Source organism: Oxyura jamaicensis, chromosome 2 (assembly GCF_011077185.1).
Source record: "Oxyura jamaicensis isolate SHBP4307 breed ruddy duck chromosome 2, BPBGC_Ojam_1.0, whole genome shotgun sequence".
NCBI classification, from domain to species: domain Eukaryota; kingdom Metazoa; phylum Chordata; class Aves; order Anseriformes; family Anatidae; genus Oxyura; species Oxyura jamaicensis.
In genome coordinates this window covers 39,185,147-39,206,324 of record NC_048894.1, presented here as the reverse complement: position 1 = coordinate 39,206,324, position 21,178 = coordinate 39,185,147, and the positions used below count along the sequence as shown (strand labels likewise).

Here is a 21,178-nt window from a genome sequence, read left to right as displayed (position 1 = left end):
TTCCTTTCCTTTCCTTTCCTTTTCTTTTCTTTTCTTTTCTTTTTTTTCAAATTAGTTTTGTTTTCCTTCCTGGATAGCATTATGGGCCAAATGCTCAATCCTCTTATGTCAAAGACAAAGCTGAATTTAAATGAGACTAGAATGCATGAGTATGTGCTAAATCAGGCATATTTTTAAATGCATGCCACTTGAGATTGTGGAAGAAAAAATAAGCTCATAAATAGTTTTGATTTGTTTGAAGTCAGAGCAATTTTCTCTCTGTAGGTCTATTTATAGTTTTAGGATAAGAAATTCTTATGCTTAGTAGCAGAAACTGATGAGTGAGACTTTCACATACTCAGAAGAAAAACATGAGTTGACTGTAATTTTCTGTTTCTTCAGTCTAAGGAAAATTCATGAGTCTTGTAGCTGGGATATAAAATTAATCCTGCTTACATAGAAGGACCTTAATCATACTCTTGCAGTTTTCCACTTGAACTATGGTATCTGTACTACCCAAAGGAGTCAATTCTCATTGAATGCTTTTATTCTGGTTTTGCCTTCTTGTTAAAATAAATATTTGATTTTGCCAGTGTGCAAGATTAGTTTTTAATGACTTTATTATTATTATTATTATTATTATTATTATTATTATTATTTATTCCATTGCTTATGGAATTGCTTCCATTGCATCCATTAATTCCATTATTTATTCCATGTTTATTCCATTGCTATATTAAGTCCAGGAACATAAATGGATTTGTTTTGAATCCTGAAGTGTTCCCTTTTTTTTTTTTTTTTGCTGCTGGAGTCCATACAATATTAGCAGTCTGCTTCTATGCCAAAGCCAAGCAGTGACAGTTGCAATAATGAATATTTGCTGCAGGCCACTGGTATGAAAATAGCACAGTGCTGTAAGCCTGCGTCACCAGAAACAAATCTTCCATTTGACTGTGACTGAATTTCCAGCTCAATTTTAGATCATTTATTATTGAAATAGTTCTTAAAGCACTGTCATAATGTAATGCTAAGAAATGCTGATTCAGTCTTCAAGGCATCTGTTCAAATGTCTTCCTACTGCCTTTTTTTTCTTTCTTTTTTTTTTTATTTTTTCCCCTTAATCCCTTATACCTTTAATGCTGTATGCTGTATTTAGTACACCTAACTGTGTACAGGCAGCAACACTGTAATACATTCAAAGATGCACATGCTAGTTAGATTAGAAGTTCTGGTAAGAAGAGGATTTTAATTCCTTCATTGCAAGCCTACTTCACAATTTTTAGAATGTTTCCCCAATAATTCCTGCAGATAATTGTAAAGATTGAATGAAGAGGAGCAGCTTTGCATCTTTAAATGTGTCATGGCTTTCACATGGTGAACTTGGATGATTTTCTTGTATGTGTTTTGATATCATTAATGTGTTTGCATTAATGAAATATATGATGTATTAAATAGGTGATGTTTTGGAAGGTATATGAGCAGGATATATGCTCTGAATATTGGTATTTTGGAATTATATTTACAATTTTTAGTTTATTTTTTATATAAAATGCTGCTTCCACACATACATATTAAAATACCTTCAAAAGGACTATGATAATTGATTGTATTTTCTTTTCACTTTAAGATAACTAGATAGTTAAATAAAAGGTAAAATACATATCGAGGGTCATATTGCTGAAGCAGAATAAAATCTGCAGTTACTTAAGCTTTTTAATGTATACATATTTGTATTTTATGTTTTGTCCATTGCCTTAGGTTTTCCTATGTAATATAAAGAAATAATGGTCCATATTTCACTTAAGGCATACTGATCCTTGCACCACAAATGTGGTAATGGTGATTGATGTACATACCTAATTTCCTGGAAGATTAAGATGAGCACCAACTTTGACACCAATTCTTAGTGAATATTAATGCCTTCTTTCTCTCTTCCTTTTCTCTCCCTCCTGCTGTCTGTCCTCTGCCTTCCTTTTCACCAGGAAAGTACATTAGCTAGACCTGCTACTGTATAATAGTCCCAGGAGAAACTGAAGTTTTAAAAGCAGTGTTATGTACCACTGGGTGTGGGCTTTTGGTATACTTGCAGCACCTTTCAGCTCAACGAAAGCCAACGTCAACACAGATTTTCTGGAATGGTGAAGGAATGGCTAGTTAAATGAGTAATTTTGTGGACAGCCCTATAAAGGCTTCATTTACTCATCATTTTTCCAACAAAACTCTTAATATTTCAAAATATTGTTTTTCTTTTGAAAAGTTGTTAATCAGTAAAAAAAAAAAAAAAAAAAAAAAAGAAGAACAGAATGTTCAGCAAGATAACACCATTTCAGCAGTATTTGATATCCTCAGTACATTCAGAATATTATCACTTCCAGACTCCAAATCAGGAAAAAAAAAGTACTTTTATTAAACTTTGAGTTGGACCTTTTGCTATATGTTTTAATGCCTGGCAGTATGTAGACTATTCATAACACAAACTCATCTTTTTTTCTTTTATAAATAATTTATCAAACCCTTTGAGAGAATATGTAGAAACATTACAAAATAAATTATAGAAATTGACAAGGCTAGAAAGTTCCTCAGAGATAACCTGCTAGCTGAAAGGGGGTCAGACCTCGGTTGCTCCTACAGATATTTCTTCAATCAGTTCTAAGTCCTTCAATAGGCAATATTTCAGGATCTCTGTAGGTAGGTTATTCTACAGCTTTAGAGCTTTAATATTAGAAAGAATTTCCTGATGTCTAATCTAAGTCTCTCTTGCTGTAATCCAATAGTTCTTGTCCTGTTAGAAGGGATCAGGGAGAATAGTATATTCTCTTATTTTTAGCTACCTTCTGCAGATCTGAAAAATGTTGTCAGTGTTTACCCTTCACTTTTTAGATTCATAGGTCATGTTTTCTGAACTTCTAATTTGTTTTGGCTTCCTCCCTCACAACCTCTCTCCTGTTAGTTTGCATTTACATTGCTACTGAGTTAAAAACAAAGCATATCATTGTTAATGTGGTGTTTACTGTCCCCAGACTGGATACAGAGCCGACAGTGCTGATTAGAGAAAAAAAATAATTCATAAATCTTTCACTTCACACTTTCAATATGGCAGGAACCTTTTTCATAACACCATGGTATAAGTGATCTGTGTTCATCTTGTTATCCACTACTGAAAGCTTTTACTGAGAGAAAACAAAACAAAACAAAACAAAACAAACAACAACAACAACAAAAAACTAGTACTGGAGCTAATGTTCTTCATCCTGTTTTAATAGGTTATATTAATCCTGTTTTAATAGGTTATATTAATCCTACCAAGTGTGGATTCCTGCAATTGTCTTTACTGGAAACCATCTCATTTTCTAGACTGTTTCTCCAATGCATTAAAATTGTTTTGAATCATGTCTCCCAGTGTGTTTGCCCTTCCTCCGAGTTTGTTACTGTCTACTAAATTAATAGGCATGTTCTTCATTAATGAAATTGTTGAACAGTATTAACATACCTCTGTGGGCTCAGTTAGTGTCCCTCCTGCAACACAATACATACTGAGATCTATAATCCAAAGAATAGTTATTTTGCCTCTTCTAATAGCTATTTTGCCTAATACTGCCATGGCTTTTCTTTTCTCTCTCTTTATGACATGGAAATGCATGAGCATCTGTGGAGGGGACTGAATGAGGATATTCCCTTTTTCAGAGGGAGAGGTCTGAGTCGAGGGCACTCAGGCTCCAAAATGGGATGGCAAGATGTCTGTGAGAACTGTAGGCTGTCAGCTCCTTGCTGCATTCAGGACTTGTATCCTTGGCAGGGATGTAGGCCCTTGGTACTTATTTGTTGGAAATCAGACTCATCTGGAAGCCTGAAGAGATTGCTGGGTTAACTAATAATATTGAACATGGATATTTAGGAATTATACAAAATGTCATTTATATGTTATTCAAACAATAATATCATTGTGTGTTTTCTCTCTTCTGAATCTGAAAAAGCATGTGTTCTTAGATGTAAGCACTAGATTTCCAAAAAGATTCAAATATGTAACATGCTTACAATTTTTCCAAACATACCACTGACAAAATGAAAGTCTTTTTAGTGTTTGTGTAGGTATCAGATTGTATTTTTGATTACTGTTATTAGTATATATTACTAGTATGTAATATTGGATAGTAATAATGCATGGATAAATAGTGTATTAATAATTACTTTTGTTAATTTAATAATAGTTTTGGCTGACATCAAGTGAAGTATCAATTTATTTATTTTTTATCAGATAACACTAGTACAATTATTTTAATTCTAGTTTTATTAGTACAGAATGTAAAACTTTAGCTCAGCTACTCAATCAATGTAAGTATTATTCGGCACTGTGACAGTTTATGTATCTGAAGTGCTGCATATAAATTTTAACTACTAAATTTTGTTCTGGTAATTTATGCAACCACTTCTGGTGGATTATCCTTCAGTCGTACAGTACAGTCTCAATGACCTGTCTTTCAGTTTATGAATTTTGTATTTACTGGGTGTTAGCAGAATGGAGTACATGACATTTTGATACATGGGAGTAACCATACAAAATGCAAAGAATAAGGTCAGATTTAGTTCATTACCGTTAGTCAAACCATCACCAGCATGGTCTGGTTCTCTGTACAGTTACAGTGTTAGGATACTAGCAAGCAAACACCAAAGGTCACAACCTTCTGTTTTGTTTCCTTCCATCTCATCCCTTTGTCCACAGACATTACCACAGGGACACCAGCAATATCAACGACAACAACCGTGGAAATCCGGAAGAGCAGTGTTATGACAACTGAGATCACCTCTAAAGTGGAGAAAATCCCCACGACAGCCACTAGCAGCACCACATGTCCTTCCGTTGAGACTGAGGAAGAAAAAGCAAAAAGACTACTGTACTGTTCACTATGCAAAGTCGCTGTCAACTCTGCCTCACAGCTGGAGGCACACAACAGTGGTGAGATGGAGCAATGCTTGCTTTCTTCCCTTTTTTTTTTTTTTTTTTTTCCTTCTGTCTCAAGAGCTCTGCAATTATCTTCTCCTGAATAGATTAGATCTCTTGCAGCAGGGGACAAAGAGGTGGCAGAAAGCTGGCAATTACATGGAATTCATTAACTATTAAAGAACAAAAATGAAATGACAGGCAAAGACGCTTTCAAAAAGGGGGAAGAAAGGAAATTTATTGCACGCAAGTTACCCATTTTCTTACATTTTAGCTTTTGCAGCTTCCAGACCTTATAGAACTAAATGACAGCTCATGCTTCATTACCTTTGGTGTTCAGAGTTTGCATACTTTTGTTTGTGCCAGCTAGCGAACTGAGAATGAATACCATTAGTTTTGTTTGAAATCTAACAAATTAAGTCTGAAAGGCTGAGTGTCAGTCAGAATTCAATGATGAGAGTCAGAATTTTTAGGCCCATATTGTCTGTTAATAACTTGGTAAAATTTATGTTTTTCCTTTGTTTTCATCAAATGATAGTGACTGGTGCATTAGAGGTGAATTGGTAATTGCTTACCTCTGTCTTTCTTAATTTTTAAACCTTTTTTGTTATTAGAGCTAGTAACATCAGTAAGTTCCAGAAGTCGACAACCATCATCCACGGTCACTATTTTAAATGTCTTATTGATTGGCTTTGTGGTAAGCAGTGTTAAAAGATCTTGGAATTTAATATGGAGGCAGTGACCACCTATAACAGTCCTACAGAAAAAAATCCTGATTTTGGATGTCAGTTGTTACCTGACAGCAAGGTAACCAGAGTTAAGAGGTAGAAAGACCCTCAGGACTGAAAGACAGAGACAATGCTAGTATACCTGAAGTAAATGGTCTTAAAAAAATAATAATAATAAGATAAAAAAAAAAAAATGACAAGCCTATAGAATCTGTTTAAATTAAAAAGGAAATAATAATTTGTTGGTATTCATGAGAGAGAAATCCTAGTCAGTTTCGACTACTGTGTTTTCTGTATGCCAGATCTTCAAGTGGTGACAATTCAAGTTCATAAAGCTGTACATATTTAACCTATTTAATTACATATGAAGCTTAGACCCTAAGCATTTCTGTGATCTAGATATGAGCCCAAACATTACTATGAATATTTAGATAAAAACCTCCAAGTTTCTGCTTTCTATGCTGATAAACTGTGTGTGTAGCTGCACACATACATGTTTAGAAAAGTGTATAACATGATGCATATAGTGATTATCACTGGAATACTAAATCTCTATATGGCAGTAGTCCATTATCTTCACAGACTACCTGCCTGGAAGTCAACAGTGTAAGAAATGGTTTGATCTGAATAAAGGTACAGAAATAGACACAATTGCTTTCTATCCAACCTTTATTTTAATTACCAATGCAAGTACGTTTTTCTGACATGCATGTTTCTCACATGTTTTGGTTTCTGTCCAGGTTGCTGCTAGCAACATCTACCCCTTTGTGGTTTGAGAACTAATTAGTTAATTACAGATTTAAGTGTAAGCTACCTAATGCATACTGTTTATCAATCCGTTCAGAAGAACTACAAATCAAAGGCAACTACACCTTTAATAGCTAAATTACTCTTCCTTTGCAACTACAATTCAGCTCTTATTAGCAGCAGGAGTTAATGAGAAAAGTCACACTCATTTAACTTCACATCAGGATACCTGATTGTGCCACTACATATTGGTGTGGCTGCTTTGTTCTAGTGAATTACCTACAGACCCATAATTTAATAATTAAATATCAGATGTGAAATACCATTACATTAGTATTAATATGATAAAGACAAACACAGACATATTCCAAGGATAGCACATAGCACCACGCTGAGGTTCATATGATTTTCTTTTAGAAAGAAAATAAAACAATGAATGCAACCAAATTACAAAAGTTCTTTCTGTTTCCCATTTCTAATGTCTCCAGGGACTAAGCACAAAACTATGCTGGAAGCTCGGAATGGAAGTGGAACCATAAAAGCCTTTCCCCGGGCAGGCGTAAAAGGCAAAGGACCTGTGAATAAAGGAAACACAGGCCTTCAGAACAAAACATTTCACTGTGAAATATGTGATGTGCACGTAAACTCTGAGACACAACTGAAACAGGTACTCAGCTAGCTTGCAGAATGTGATCCTTGGTTATTCTTTGTTTTCGTGGAGGTAAAGTACCAACATAATGTTGGTACTGTGTTGATCTAATGTTAATCTATGTGTTAATCTAATAGTTCACATCAAAATGGAGCTTATTGATTTTGTCCACTGTATTTGTCTTTTATGCTGTATGTTTAGTTTTTGATATGACTTTCTCCCGTACAAAATGTATTTTCTCAAAAACTTTTTTATATATACATGTATTTTATGATATAATATATATATATATATTTGATATATATATAATATATAAAGGGTGTTTTTATTTAAAACATTATAGAAGCTGTAAGCTGCAACATGTTACAACTGTCTTTAGACTACTATAGTTGTCATGAGCTAATAAACCCTGATATTTAGTGTACTGCATGTTATTTGCCTTGACAAAGATGTGGAGGTGGTTGTAGCCAGTATTTTCACAGAACATTGAACAACCTGCTTACAAATATGGGATGGAGAGGATTTGTTTATTTCTTTTTATTGGTGTTACTCTGTAACTGAGAAGCATGACCTCTAAATTGCAATTACACTAAGTTATGTTCAGGCATTCATCAGATGAACAAAGCCTTTGCACTGAAAAACACTTAGTTTAATACCATATGCCTTTTGGAATTAAATGTTTGTTAAGGAACTTTACAAGAATGAAGATAAATTCTGTAATGGACAATAGCAATGCTTGTCTTCTGCTTTCAGGAAAAAGTCCAGTTCTTTGTCTCCTTTGTGAGAACTCTCTGAAGAATGAAAATCAAAGTAAAAATACAGTTCTAAAAAAGGTCCCTTACATCTAGTACTGCAATAAAGTCTGTGTAGAAGGATTCTTGTAAAATCTAATAGATTTTATAAAGAAGATAATGGGCTTTGTGATTTTACTTCACTGTCATTTAGTTTGATATGTAACCATCTTTCAGCTGAAATCTTAAAAGAAGGATCTCTAGGCTTCTTAGGGATTTAAACCCTTTTGTGACCTTTTTTTTTTTTTTTTTTTTTCCTCCCTTTTTTTGAATAGTGAGTGCTGTACTATCTAATATTCTTCCAAAACTATCTATCAGCAATGGATTGAATTTGATGGGTGCTTTATAAAGACAGGGAGGGGAATTTTTCAAAGGATTCTAGCTTTGACCTAATTCAGGTCTTGTTGAAGTTAACAAAGGTGAGAAATTCATTGACTACAGTGGAAGCAAAGTGGAGCTGAGCACTGCTGAAAATCACAGTCCCACTGTGTGATGCACAAAGGAATCACTCAAACTGCAATAGTCCCTATTCTCATTCATTATTGAATTAGTCAAATAATGCTGTTGTGGAGAGCAGCAGCCTTCAGTATTAGAACATACTTATGGAAAGCAGAACTTAAAATTATGGAAATATCACTTTTTCTTTTTTTCTTTTTTTTTTTTTCTTTTTTTTTCCAATGTATTTTAACAGCACATAAGCAGTAGAAGGCACAAAGACAGAGCTGCTGGGAAGCCGCCTAAACCTAAATACAGCCCGTACAACAAACTCCAGAAGGGAACGCATCCTCTAGGGGTAAGCCAATCACCATTTGATTCATAGAATCATGCTGAATAGGGTATTTAGAAAATGAGAATGGAAGAATCTTTAAAATAAGATGATAGTGTAAGCAATGGGAGTATGTGAATGCCTAAATAAGATCATGGAAGCCCACAGGAGACTTTTTATATCCTTTGGAGGGTGTGGACCCATGTTTTTGTGGCTCCTCTAAATAGCCTTAGGAAAGAAGCTAGTTTCAAAGGTCATTAGAGAGCAAGAGAGGAGAGAAACATGCAAACATCAAACAGGATTTTTCCAGTTTTCACTGAAGACAATAGTGGTGAAATAACTAAATAAAGCTCTGTAAAACATAAAACCTTTATTCATTCTTCATTTAGAAAATTATTCAAGTAACAATTGAAACAATAACAATTAAAAAATCCATCTCTCATTTCATTCTGCTCAGTTTCAGGATGGTTCTGGTCACATTTCCAACTGACAGGACAAACTTTGTGAAGTAGACTTCTTGCTAGTTTCAAAAGCTGAAAAATATGTTTACTCTTTAATAAAAAACCCCACCAGGATCCTGCCATTAGTCAAGAAACAGTTTATATTGTGGGTGGGATAGTGAAGCATCTGACATTTATCTACATCAGATAAACTGTGTGATTGTTTTATGTGACATGGTGTTTTGTAAGGGTTTATAAATGGTTTTGGCAGGCCGAGGGTGTTGATTCATTGGCCTCATACAGATTAGGCCCTTATTCATTGTCCATTTTCTCTAATGCAGACAGAATTTAGAGCTTTCTTCTGTGAGATCCCAGTTCTCTGCTAGTTGAACTTAAGCTATTTTCTTGACAATATAGAATTTGTCCTCGTTGGGGTAGCCCTTTTTTTTTTCTTTTTTTTTTTTTTTTTCTTTTTTGTAGTACATTCATGCACTATTCAGTTGTGTAGGAGCTTTCCTAGATATTGCAACATAATGCACTGCACTATTCTGGTAGATCCACTAGTACAGAAATAGCCCTATAGGGTTGTTCAGTAATCCACCTGGGAGACCAAGGTCTCCACTACATTTAACATACACTGAAAAGAATAGAAAACATATAATTAGGAAGGTAGTGTATGGAATCACCAAAGCTTCTCTGTCAAGATTATTATTCCTTGAGGAAATTCATTGTTTCCCAAGGGGGTAAAAATAACCATTATGTTACCGTTGTTGTACACAGTTGTCTATTTAACAATTTATGTAGTGGTGATTTCTAAGAACTCCAGCCAAGGATCAAGGCTATTCAGATGGTGCATAGACAAATAAAGGCAATATGTCCTTTTCTTTCTTCCTCACTCCCAAGTGCTCACCATACACAAGTCAGAACAGAGTTGACTTGAAGGGAATTTAAAGCAATAAACCAACAGATAGCTATAGTAGAACAGAAGCTTCATTTAGTCTTTTTGTTTGTTTATTTTGGAATTAAAAAAAAAAATAATGCTGTCACTTGGAATGCGGAATGGCATAGCAACAAAACAAAGATGTGCTAATGTTTATGATGTGCTCTAGACTTTAACTTTCTTTACTCCCCACTATTTTTTCAAGTCATTCATAGTCCCTTAGTTTATTTCACTGTAAATGAAATGCATAATGCCTACTGAACTCTTAATGTTGACCTGTGTGTTAATTAGTACTTGCGGAGAGATTTGAAAATGAATGCGCATCGTACTCTATATAAAAAATGTTACTGTTATTGCAGCTATCTGGACATCACAACAATGTTGATAAATTAGCTGAAAGTCTAACTTCATTAGAAGTTCCTGATTCCTCTAAGAATGACCTAGCCTTTTAATATTGTCACCTAAGATCTAAGATCTTTGGTCTTCATGACAACAAATATATGAGCATCATCTTCATCCCCCCCCCCCCCCCCCCCCCGCCTCGATGGAAGTTATGAAAAGGACATATAACATTCTCATAGGTTTTATAGACCAATTGCTCTACAATGCCATACTTTCAGTATCATTTATAATGCTTCAGAGAAAGGAGCTTTATGAATTCCCACAGTACTCTTTTACAGTTCAAGAAATCTTCTACCATTGAGACTTAGCTGAAAATGCTACACCAGAAAGAAAGAAATTATCGGGCATTTCATAGCCTAAACTTTCTGCAATGAGATAGCTTTTATGAAAAACATGTTATGTTGTTTTGGGTTGGTTTTATTTGTAGTTAGGATTTTTATTTATTTATTTATTTATTTATTTTGAAAATATTTTTCTTGGCTGTTCTAAATAAGGCTGAAAAAATATTTACTAAATAAATAGTAAGGGAGGAAGAAAAAGTTAAATGTTCAGCAAGGGAAGAAGACAGCTTGGATCACTGAATGTAACACTGATCAAGGAGATGATAAGATCATCTTTATCTGATCATGGTGTCTATTGCCCATTTTATCTTCTATTAAGAGAATTACAGAATCTGGTCCCCTCTGAGTATCCCTCCCAGAGCTTCAAAGGACATTGAGATCACCACAGTTGGCAATGGATATTAGGAAAAGTCAAAATCCTGCATCCATCTGGCTAGAAAAGAGCCAATTAATTAATTAATTAATTAATTTTTAAGGAATACAGTGATAACTTTATGAATGATGAAATTCGCTTTTGGTGCATGTCAGATGATGTCTTTCTGACTATTCACTCACCACAGTACTATTGAGTGGAAAGTATCAGACTGACGTAGGGCAAGTTAATTATTTGAAAATCCCTTTCAATTCAAGGATGAGAAACTGTGTTTCCTTATGAGTGAAAAGTGTCTGTACTTAGACTGAGCATAGTACATAGTACCAGAGCATAGTACATATATTTGTATGTTCAATACCATATATTCAGGTATATTTGCTATGCAAAGGACCTCAGGTCCTTTGGTCCTCAGGTCCTTTGGTCCTCAGGTCCAGGACACAAACCCATCCAGAGTCAATCATAGTTGATGGGAAGTTTTCTTTGTTGGTGGATGAAGTCTCTACCCTTATTTCAGAGTTGTAAAACCAGAACAATAAAGGTATTCAGGCTCCTGGCTTCTCATTAAAACCTTAAAATCCCATCAAAACCTCCAGAAATCTATATAGACTAGACTACTCTGATGTTCACTTTTATGCATACCAAATATAAATTCTCAAATACTCAAATAATAATGAAGGTCTGTTGAGTATTTTCAATTAGTTTGGACAACACTTGAGCTTATTTATTCTTTTTGCAAACTCTAAATGCAGAGTTTTCTAAACTGTAGTTGTTATTGTGCAAGACTTGTGATTTAAAACTATTTAAACCAAAAGCTTCAGCAGCAGTAACAAAAATATCATCTTTTGGCACCACGCTAAGTGATACAGGCAAGAGTTTTTCATGACAACATATTTTTTTTTAAATCTGCGCCTTTTTTACAGTCTTTATAATAATGAACAGTATCTTAGTGAAACAGGTCTTCCAACATTTTCTTCAGAAGACAGTCTTCTGAAGACACAGCAAGATGAGGATGAGGTATGACATAGGGAATACACCCATAGAATTAATCACCTATTTTATCACATGAAACACATTTAGGAGATTTTCATAACTGGTGAAAGATAAACTTTGTTTATGTATTTGTTATCAGTAGTTGCAGTTAATTGAAAGGAGATAGCTGTGGATCTTTTTTTTAAGTAGAACTTGAATCCTAATGATGAAAATAAAAGTACATTCTTAGTCACACCAGTGAATAAGATGTTTTCATTCTGATCTGGTCTCTGTCATAAAGCTGTCCAGATGGAGATCTCTTAATTCTTTCTTATTTAATTCTTACAGTGTACATGTAGGTTTACTTAGGTGCAGATTGCCCAGCCCCCTTAGGTTTGCTTTGATTTCTCATCTTATATTAAATTATAAGTCTCGGTAATAAGGAGGTGAGCCCACAGCCAAGAGAACATTGAAAGTCTTTGTTTTCTACCAAATCCTGCTCACTTCTGTTCAATGTGTGAGATCAAGTTTCCTGTCACAATCCTGCAGCTTGCAGAGTCAGTAACCAGTCCAAGACCTCTCTTAGTTGATTTTCCACTTATAATCTTATGTCAAGCTTCATGTCATGTAGCAAACATGAACAAATTATGGCTCTCTGTTTGTTTGTTTTCTCTTTTCCCCACAGGTAAAATTAGTATTTTCAAAGGAACCTTCAAAGCCGATAGCTCCACGTATCTTACCAAATCCGCTAGCAGCTGCTGCAGCAGCTGCTGCTGTGGCTGTGAATTCCCCCTTCAGTCTTCGAACAGCCCCAGCAGCTACCCTTTTCCAGACTTCAGCACTTCCTCCAGCACTCCTACGACCAGCTCCAGGGCCTATACGGACCACCCATACTCCCGTGCTGTTTGCTCCTTACTGAACTCCAAACAGGAATTAACTGCAATAATTTTTCAAATCAAAACAAACAAAAAAGAAAATCAAGAACATTGAACTATGCAGTGTTTATTTATAGTTTAAAGTATATATGAAGAGCCAGGACTTTTGATAGAGAACTGAACAAATTCTAAAAGGGGGAATGGGCAGTATTTTCTCCAGATGAGAGCATTCCTCTTTTGAGCATTGATCGTTTTAGAAATGATCTCCAGCATTGACTTGTAGTGACATGTAAAACTTATGAAGCCTTTTGACTGTGCTTTTTGGCACATATTTCCCTGCAATGTCTTTCCTGCTTTATGAAACAACTTACAAATTTGTCTAAAGGGCATTAACTGGTTCCAATGTACATAAAATACTTTATTCTGTAGATTAAAGAAGAAGGGAAAAAAAAAAAAAAAAAAAAGAAAGAAACACTGTGAATAGTAGTACCCTTACCAATCCTCCTGCCAAATCAGCAGTTACTGGGTATTTATCTGAAAAAAAAAAAAAAAAAAAAAAAGTAGATACAATAGTTGTCTTGTAAAACAGTAGTATTGTGTCTCTATCTATGCCACTAGGTTTCTAACTGAGTTGCAAAAGATAAAATGAACAAATTATGTCACTTGGTAAGTAGTCAAAAATGATGACAATAATATGGAGCTGTTCCTGGTGAGCAAAATTGTTTTCCTCACCCATGGACGAATGGGCATGAAGGTTATCTATGGTTAAGACAAGGTAAAAGATAAAGATTTAGTGAAAAATAAATAAATAAATCCAAATGCTGTACACAGAATAGGTAAAATTTTATTTAACTGCGAGTGAATGTGTACAGTGTGCATAAATTCAAAATGTGTAAGACAGGATTGATCAATATTTAAGGAATGCCAATTGACAGCAAAAAAATGCACTCTGGTTATGAAACAGGCCTGACACTTTAGTGTTGAGCAGAGGGAAGACACAAATGGGTTATGCATCGTCATAACTAGCAAATGAAAACCAAGAGAAAAATTCTGGCCTCATTTAAGTCAGTATAAAGTTCCTCCTGACTGCAGTGTAGCCAGAATTTCATCCCCAAAATGGCACATATTCTTTTTATATCATACCAGTGGGAGTGTCTGTAGGTACAGGTAACATTTTTTGCAATAGGCTTAGTTTTAGAAACTGATTTATTCTCTTGTTTTATTTCCTACTGATGTGATATAAAATGTTTTAATATACCTATAAAGTGTAAACAGCAACACAAGATACATATTATGAGATAACTGCACATTGTGGGTTTGGAACAAATACAACCTTTTGGATCTGAAGGGACCCTTGAATTCTGTAGCTGACCTTTATGTATGGGCAGCTTAAAGCCTTATATATTTACTGTGAGGCTTAAAGGGGTTGACTGTGTTCCTTTAAAATAAGATTTATCAGGGGTATATATAGATATATTGTATATATGTTAGAATAAGAAAAATAACTTATAAACAGAAAATCTACTATATAAAATAATTATATAACCATTGAGTTTCACTTGTGGGTCATTACGTGGTAAGTAACAAACAGCAGAGAAAATAATAGATGTCTCAAATCCAATTCTTGCTGCCTGCTTTTTCCCATAGGGAGCTGAAAAGTATCTATTAATATTATGGAGTGTGCTGCTGAGTCACATGCGACCACTCTGATGTGTAGCTAAGTGAAATGCCTACCATATATTTAGGAGGAATAAAAATTAAAAACATAATTTAAGTTTTGATGAGGAAATGATTTAAAATATTTTATTAAAAGGGGGTAATGCAAAATATTGACCATGTGGTTGCTATATAATACTGCCTGTGGTTAATATGAACAGGTGGGAGATATAGAGGATGGGAATACACAGCACTTTTGACTTGCAGTTCATCAGTGAGCCTTCCATATACATTGGTATCTGCCATTTTTTAAACCTCTCTGCATATAGATTTTATAAATATATATATATATAAAGAGAGAAAGAAGAGGTTCCATGGATGTCTGTGTCCAAAGAATTCCAAAGAGATGCATTTATTTATCTAGAAGTATTAAAATAAGTTCTATATTATGTATATGTATTTCATCCAGTTTATTTGCAAACGTTTGTGCCTTGAAATGAAACGGGCTTTTGGTTATGTTTAATTCACTCCAATGTAGCCATGAATTAGAAGTGATAACAATTTCAGGGCTGGTTACTAGGTTTCTTAGTTTCCAAAGGTTTCTAGGTTACTTAGTTTCCAAAAAGAGAAGAGTACATGTAAATTCTTGAAGTTTAGACACCTGAATAACTAGGGGCTGACATTTAAAAGGGCTCCCTACTCTACAGCTCCCAGTAAAGAGGCAGTAATCATGTCAGCTTTCAAAACCTGTGTCTACCACTCAGAAGTTAGAAAATGTTTCCAATTATTTGGGTACATAAATATAGTGTAGTAAGGTTAAACTTGTCTTTGCAAAATCTTGGCCTTGGTCTTTTAAGTCTATTTGCAGCATTCCTTCTTTTTCAGAAGTTGTAGTGCCATTGCCAGCTGCATGCAGATTCCTTCTCAAATAGGCCACTGGTTTTCAAGCTGTGCTCCATGAACTACCATTTATCTCCAGAGCCTTTTATAATAGGTGTGTAATTAACATTTGCTAAACAAACAGAGGCATTCTGGGGAGGGAGGAGGCCTGGGCAGACAGTATTTTCCCCATGAAATAATAATGCAGACTGGAGGAGACCCACTAATATCCTGTAGGCTCTTATACATGGCCTTCTGATGCGTACATGCTGTACATCCTGCCATGTTGTCATAATGCCATCAAAATCAAAAGGCAGATTCTTGAGAGAATATGGCCTGTGGCATGAATGGAGGCACAGTACTAAGCACAGAGTTAATACAAGTTTTGCCAGAAATAAAAAGAGTGTCATTCCAATGACTTACATCAGCTAATTCACAATGACACCTTCAGTTTTCTTGGACCTCTTTCGTCACAGTGCTCTATGGAACAAGTTTTTGTTCACACAAGTCTCTTTTAAATTTCAGCTGTAAACAAACTCAATTCTTTTTATGTCTCTTACTCACTACCTAATAAAGGATAAAGCCTAAATGTTAGAATGTATAGTGGATTTTCTGTGCCTTGCTGTTCCACTCCCTTTTGGTCAGTAACAAATCAATGCACCGGGGATGTTAGTACAACAGTTTTATATTGTATGTGTATATATATATATATATATGTTAAGGAAAATACTGGCACAGCAATCTGATTGGGCAAGGGGAGCTTCCAGTCAAGGGTATATCCACAACACCTGAAAAAAAGAGCTGGCAAATGGAAGACACTTTACACTTACCTGTCAATGCATCCAATATGGAGAGCACTATAAAAAAAAATAATAATAATAGTAATAATAAAATGTGTCATCATATTACATATTACAGTAACATTCCAGGGCCAGGAGGAAGTCTAAAGCACAAGGAAACAGATAATTTCATTGAAGACACAGTCATTCACTGGAACAACAGTATGAAATCAGCCGGCAGGGAAATGGCTGGGTATGATCTCAGAAAAACAAATAGGTTCAGGGATATTTTCTTAAATTCTATGCTAAGTGTTAAAGAATGACTCTTCTCTTCTGACCCAAAGAGATGGTACTTTTGTGGGAGGAATATATATTTATATTTTTATGCTATCTGCATTTTTCCAACTATCACTGGCTTTAAACCTTTGTTCTGAAAGTTCATCATTGCTCTGAACCATGAAATCAGTTACCTTCATGAAAGCTGCTGTAAAAGCTGATGTGAGAGGTCAGTAAGCAAATCATATAAATATAATTATCTAAAGTGAACTGGAAGAAAGAAAAAAAAAAAATGAACTGGCCATGTCAAGAAATATTGTATTTGAGAAATACACATCTTTATTTTAAAATATATATATAATTAAAAATAGCTAAATAAAGTTAATATAACTAGAAAAATTACATTTGTCATTTTAGTAATGGGATATCACAATTGGCACTGTATTTTAAAAGATGAAAAGATTCTTCAGCTGTTGAATCAATGTAAGGATGCCATGTGTAAATTTAATGTCTCGCACTTACTATCTTCTAGTTATGCCAGAAATACCATAACTGAATGAACTTGCCTATAGTCACTTCTACTCCAGGTCCCAAGGATACAGTAGAGTACTGGCCCATTGTTCCCTGGAAGCTGAAGTCCTGTTTCTTAGTAGCCTCTGCTTCTGCCTTCTGCTCGCCCAAAATTCAAAGCTTTTAGATTCTCTTTGAAGTATCTTGGAGAATTTCTATCTTAACAGCTCTCATTTTCACAAAAGTAAATGTCATTCATGAACATAAGACCAACACTGAAGAGCAAGACCTGAAAAAGTTTCTACATAATTACAACATTCCTGTGGGTAAATATAAAACACAGCTACCCACATTGTTTGGATGCATAAATCTCTTTGACAACAGGTGAATTTGGAAACCTAAAACACTTTTTAAAGGATCTGTGATATTTATTTACAGATGGCTAAATTGCCACTTTTAAAACTGAGTCCAGTACAGGCTTAAAGGATCGAAGCACCTAAAGCACACAGAAAACTAATCCTGGGGTTCCTGTTAACCTAGATGTCTTTGAAAATGTTAGCCTATGCTATGTAAAATACTACAGACATTTTACATCACATTTTTCCCTATTCCATTTGTTTATCTGTAAGCAACATTACTTCAGTGCTAGTGGATCACACAAAGGCTTCTGCACTGGGATTCAAGGCATGACTGCAAGAAATAGCAATACTGATAAATCATATCTTAAAACGATTGAATTCTCAAACACAGAGTTAAAGGTTTAACCAGTGCTGAGGGCTTTATGCCCTTCCACACCTACACGTTTATTAAAATTCAGGACCATTTAGGAGTAAATGTGACTATCTGGAGGATGGTTATTACACAGACTGATCTAAAATGTCAGAGGCTGAGTCTATGTTCCAGACCGAAATTAAGGACAGTACGAAAACCATAATGCTCTTAACCCTGGGACTCCTGAAAGCAGTTGCAAAGCTTTTTGACTGTAGTAGAGGCAATTTTTTCTCTTCGGTGCCTGAGGCCTTTTGCAGTCATGCTGTGTACTGCAATTAGGTGTCATTCAACTCTGATTCAGTATTGATATATTGATAAAGAAACTTGGCTGAGCCTGAAACATGACTTAGTGGCTGCCTAGTTTCTGTGATCAGGTTCACGCTGGGATGGTGGATAAGTAAAGAGAGTCAAAAGAGTCAATCGAATGAAAATGGCAAAATAATTTGGTTCCTTTTCCTTGTGCAATATGTGGCAATTACAAGCTGGGACACTCAAGAGAGCCTGGATAAATAGGCACCTTGAAGGTCATGAGATTGTAACTTTGAAAACAATTAACTTGCTGATGAGAAAGATCACAGAAGACTTTCTTTGGCTTAGATAGTTCAGTTGCTTTGTAGCAATGGGCTTCACACTATTTACACTGTTAGCACACTGACATTTGTTCTGTTCACATCAGAAATTGAATATTTGACACCCATAATGAGAAGAAAGCACATATTAGTTAGTATTCATTACATAAATATTGGATACTCAGTTACAGGAGACGATACTTTTTCTGTGAAACCCACATATTCATGTCTGGTCATACAAGCCAAGATATCACCACATCTCATCAATACCTTGGTCTTCCAGAGATGATAGCCGTATTGTGTTTGCTTTCATTACTAGTTGATTTTTCTTCTGTTTTACTTTATTCATATATTCATCTCTCATGGAAATGAACAGAATCCTTAAATATTCCCTTAAAATCTAGTATTCATCAAGCCCACTGATGGATCTTTCGATCAGAGTCAATAAAATAAATAAAAAAATCGAAAGCAGCAGTGCCATAATAATAGTAATATATTATGAGTAGAGAGCATACATATACTATAGTACTCTTTATCTAAGCTAGTCAGAGTTGTATGACACAGTTCTTTAGTCTTTTAGTTTCCTGAAATTTTCATCTTTGGGGATTCTTCAAATCTTTAATTCAATGTAATGTTACTTCTTATGTTCAGTATAAACAGCTAGGCTATTTCTGAGTAGAAATGAAATAGTAAAAAAAAAAAAAAAAAAAAAAAAAGGCCATTTTCTCACTACAAATACCTGCAACATTTGTTAACAGCTCCAGCTTTTTGGCTGATGGCTGGCATTTGCCATGGGAACAGTTCTCATTGACATACGTATCGGGTGAAAATTGCTTGAAACACAGCAGACAAGTGCAGATGTTCTTTTGGGGCTCACCAAAGTGGGAGGTGATAGCATGTCAGCAAAAAATATTATTTTATATCAACCTGTTATAACACCCTTAAAACTGTTTGGTGGCTTGATGGAGAGAGGCAGCATCCACCCAACGACCTTACAGGTTGCATCCTGCCCCTTCCTGACACATTCTGATGTGGTCATTCTGATTTATTTATATTACCAATTAAAACAAAACAAAACAAAACAACAACAACAAAAACTCCAGATTTGAGGAATTCACTTGCATTCCAGTGCAAGCGTTTTAGTTTGGAGGACAATCCTTTCCACTCCCCCTGCTCCCATAGTGTAATTTTTTAGTTTCAAACCTATTTTCAATCTAATCCTTTCCATGACAGTGCCAGTCAAACTGTTGTCTGCGTCTGTTCTGTTCATCAGAGTAAAACCATGAAGATAAGTTTTGGAGCACCTGAGAAGAAAAGACTACAACAAAAAAACAAATGTAATTAAAAATGGCTTTTTTAATTATTGCAGTTGCCCAAGTCCAACCAGCTTGCTGAAATTTAGGTTGTAGTATAAGAGAGAAGGTTTATTTCTTTCTAATACTGTTTTTGTAGTTTTGGAAACGAGATGGAAACAGCTATCACTCTTTTTCCACTTATTCAAACATTAAAATCTCCACATAGGCAATCAGACAAATATCTTAACGCTTGCTTCCTTCTCTGTATGTACACTGCACTTACTTCTTTCTCATCCCTCTCCTATATCACTCCCCAGCAGGATGAAGCACTACAAGGCATAATAATAAATAAATAAATAAATAGATAAACACCATTTATGTGTGTATAATATCATATATAATATGGTATATATTATAATATCAGTAGTAGTCCTTAATAGTCCTTTATTATTTCAGTAGTAGTCCTTTATTATTTCAGTGGTATAATTTAACAAAGCACGTGGCTGGGTTTTTGTGCTACCAAGTCCTGCACTTAGCCCCTTGTTACAGTAATGGTGCTTTAAACAGTGGTCACCGACACCAGTCTTGGCTGTGCTGCAGTTAAGCCTTCTTCCTATCTGTGTGAGATTCTCTGTTCTCCTCTGGGATATATTGCATGTCAAGTGAAGCCTTGGAAGAAAAGCTGGGGCTATTTTCATCTCCTTTGCAAAGCTATGAAAAGCAGTAGGAAAAACAGAGACTGGCCTTTCATATGTTATTGATATCTGCATTCCAGCTAGCTGTCAGGAACTTCACAGCTGCAGTAAATATTTTAGAAGCTTTTCCGTTCTGCTTAAGACAGGATGCAGTGGATCACTATTCCATACAAAAGATATTTAATCCAGAGTAGTGTGCAAATCATCTACAGTATGCCACCAACACACTTAAAACCTAAACTTCAGTTAAGAAAGCCTTGAAGCCTCAAAGCCTACCAGGGCCATCTGAAAGTGCTGCGGATGAAGAACACATGTTACACAATGTGGTGCAAACGAACTGGTAGGTGGCCATCCAGGTGAGTCCAACAGTTGCATTGCATTAGTGAAAGAAAAGGTAATGGTTCCTGGAAATTCAATGTGGGGAATTTCCTTCTGAACCATGTGGGAATGATTCCAACCCCACTGAGTACACTGTAGCAACTGGGAAATTGAGAAGTTTGTCAGCATCATTGAATCTTACGTCTCTAGACAACATTGCAGTAGAAGACTTCAAACTTGAACCCAAGTTATTCACCAGGATAGCAAAAAAAATCTTCCTAGACCTTAAAGTTAATCAGCACAAGCCCTTCATTAAGTGATAGAATGGATATTTAAATTAGTGGGTACTGAGTGTACTGCAGGCATCCCCAAAAATTGACCCCGATCCAACGACACTTCAAAAACATTGTAAATTTCAGTGACATTTTTATAAGTCCGAGAGTAAAGTTTCATTGTCTAGCAGTTTATAGTAGTCATTTTGACTGATAAAT

General features: G+C 35.1%; 1 protein-coding gene across 4 annotated transcripts in view; it reads left to right on the top strand.

The window, feature by feature from the left end:
* Positions 1–16,063, top strand: part of ZNF385D (zinc finger protein 385D) — a 242,742-nt gene extending 226,679 nt beyond the window's left edge. For all 4 annotated transcript variants that reach the window (XM_035316282.1, XM_035316280.1, XM_035316281.1 and 1 more), the window contains 4 exons: positions 4,700–4,933; positions 6,882–7,060; positions 8,525–8,626; positions 12,750–16,063. In XM_035316282.1, coding sequence (XP_035172173.1) covers positions 4,700–4,933; positions 6,882–7,060; positions 8,525–8,626; positions 12,750–12,983 — 749 coding nt within the window. In that variant the 3' untranslated portion in view covers positions 12,984–16,063. The remainder of the gene's footprint in view (positions 1–4,699; positions 4,934–6,881; positions 7,061–8,524; positions 8,627–12,749) is intronic.
* Positions 16,064–21,178: the final 5,115 nt, after the last annotated feature.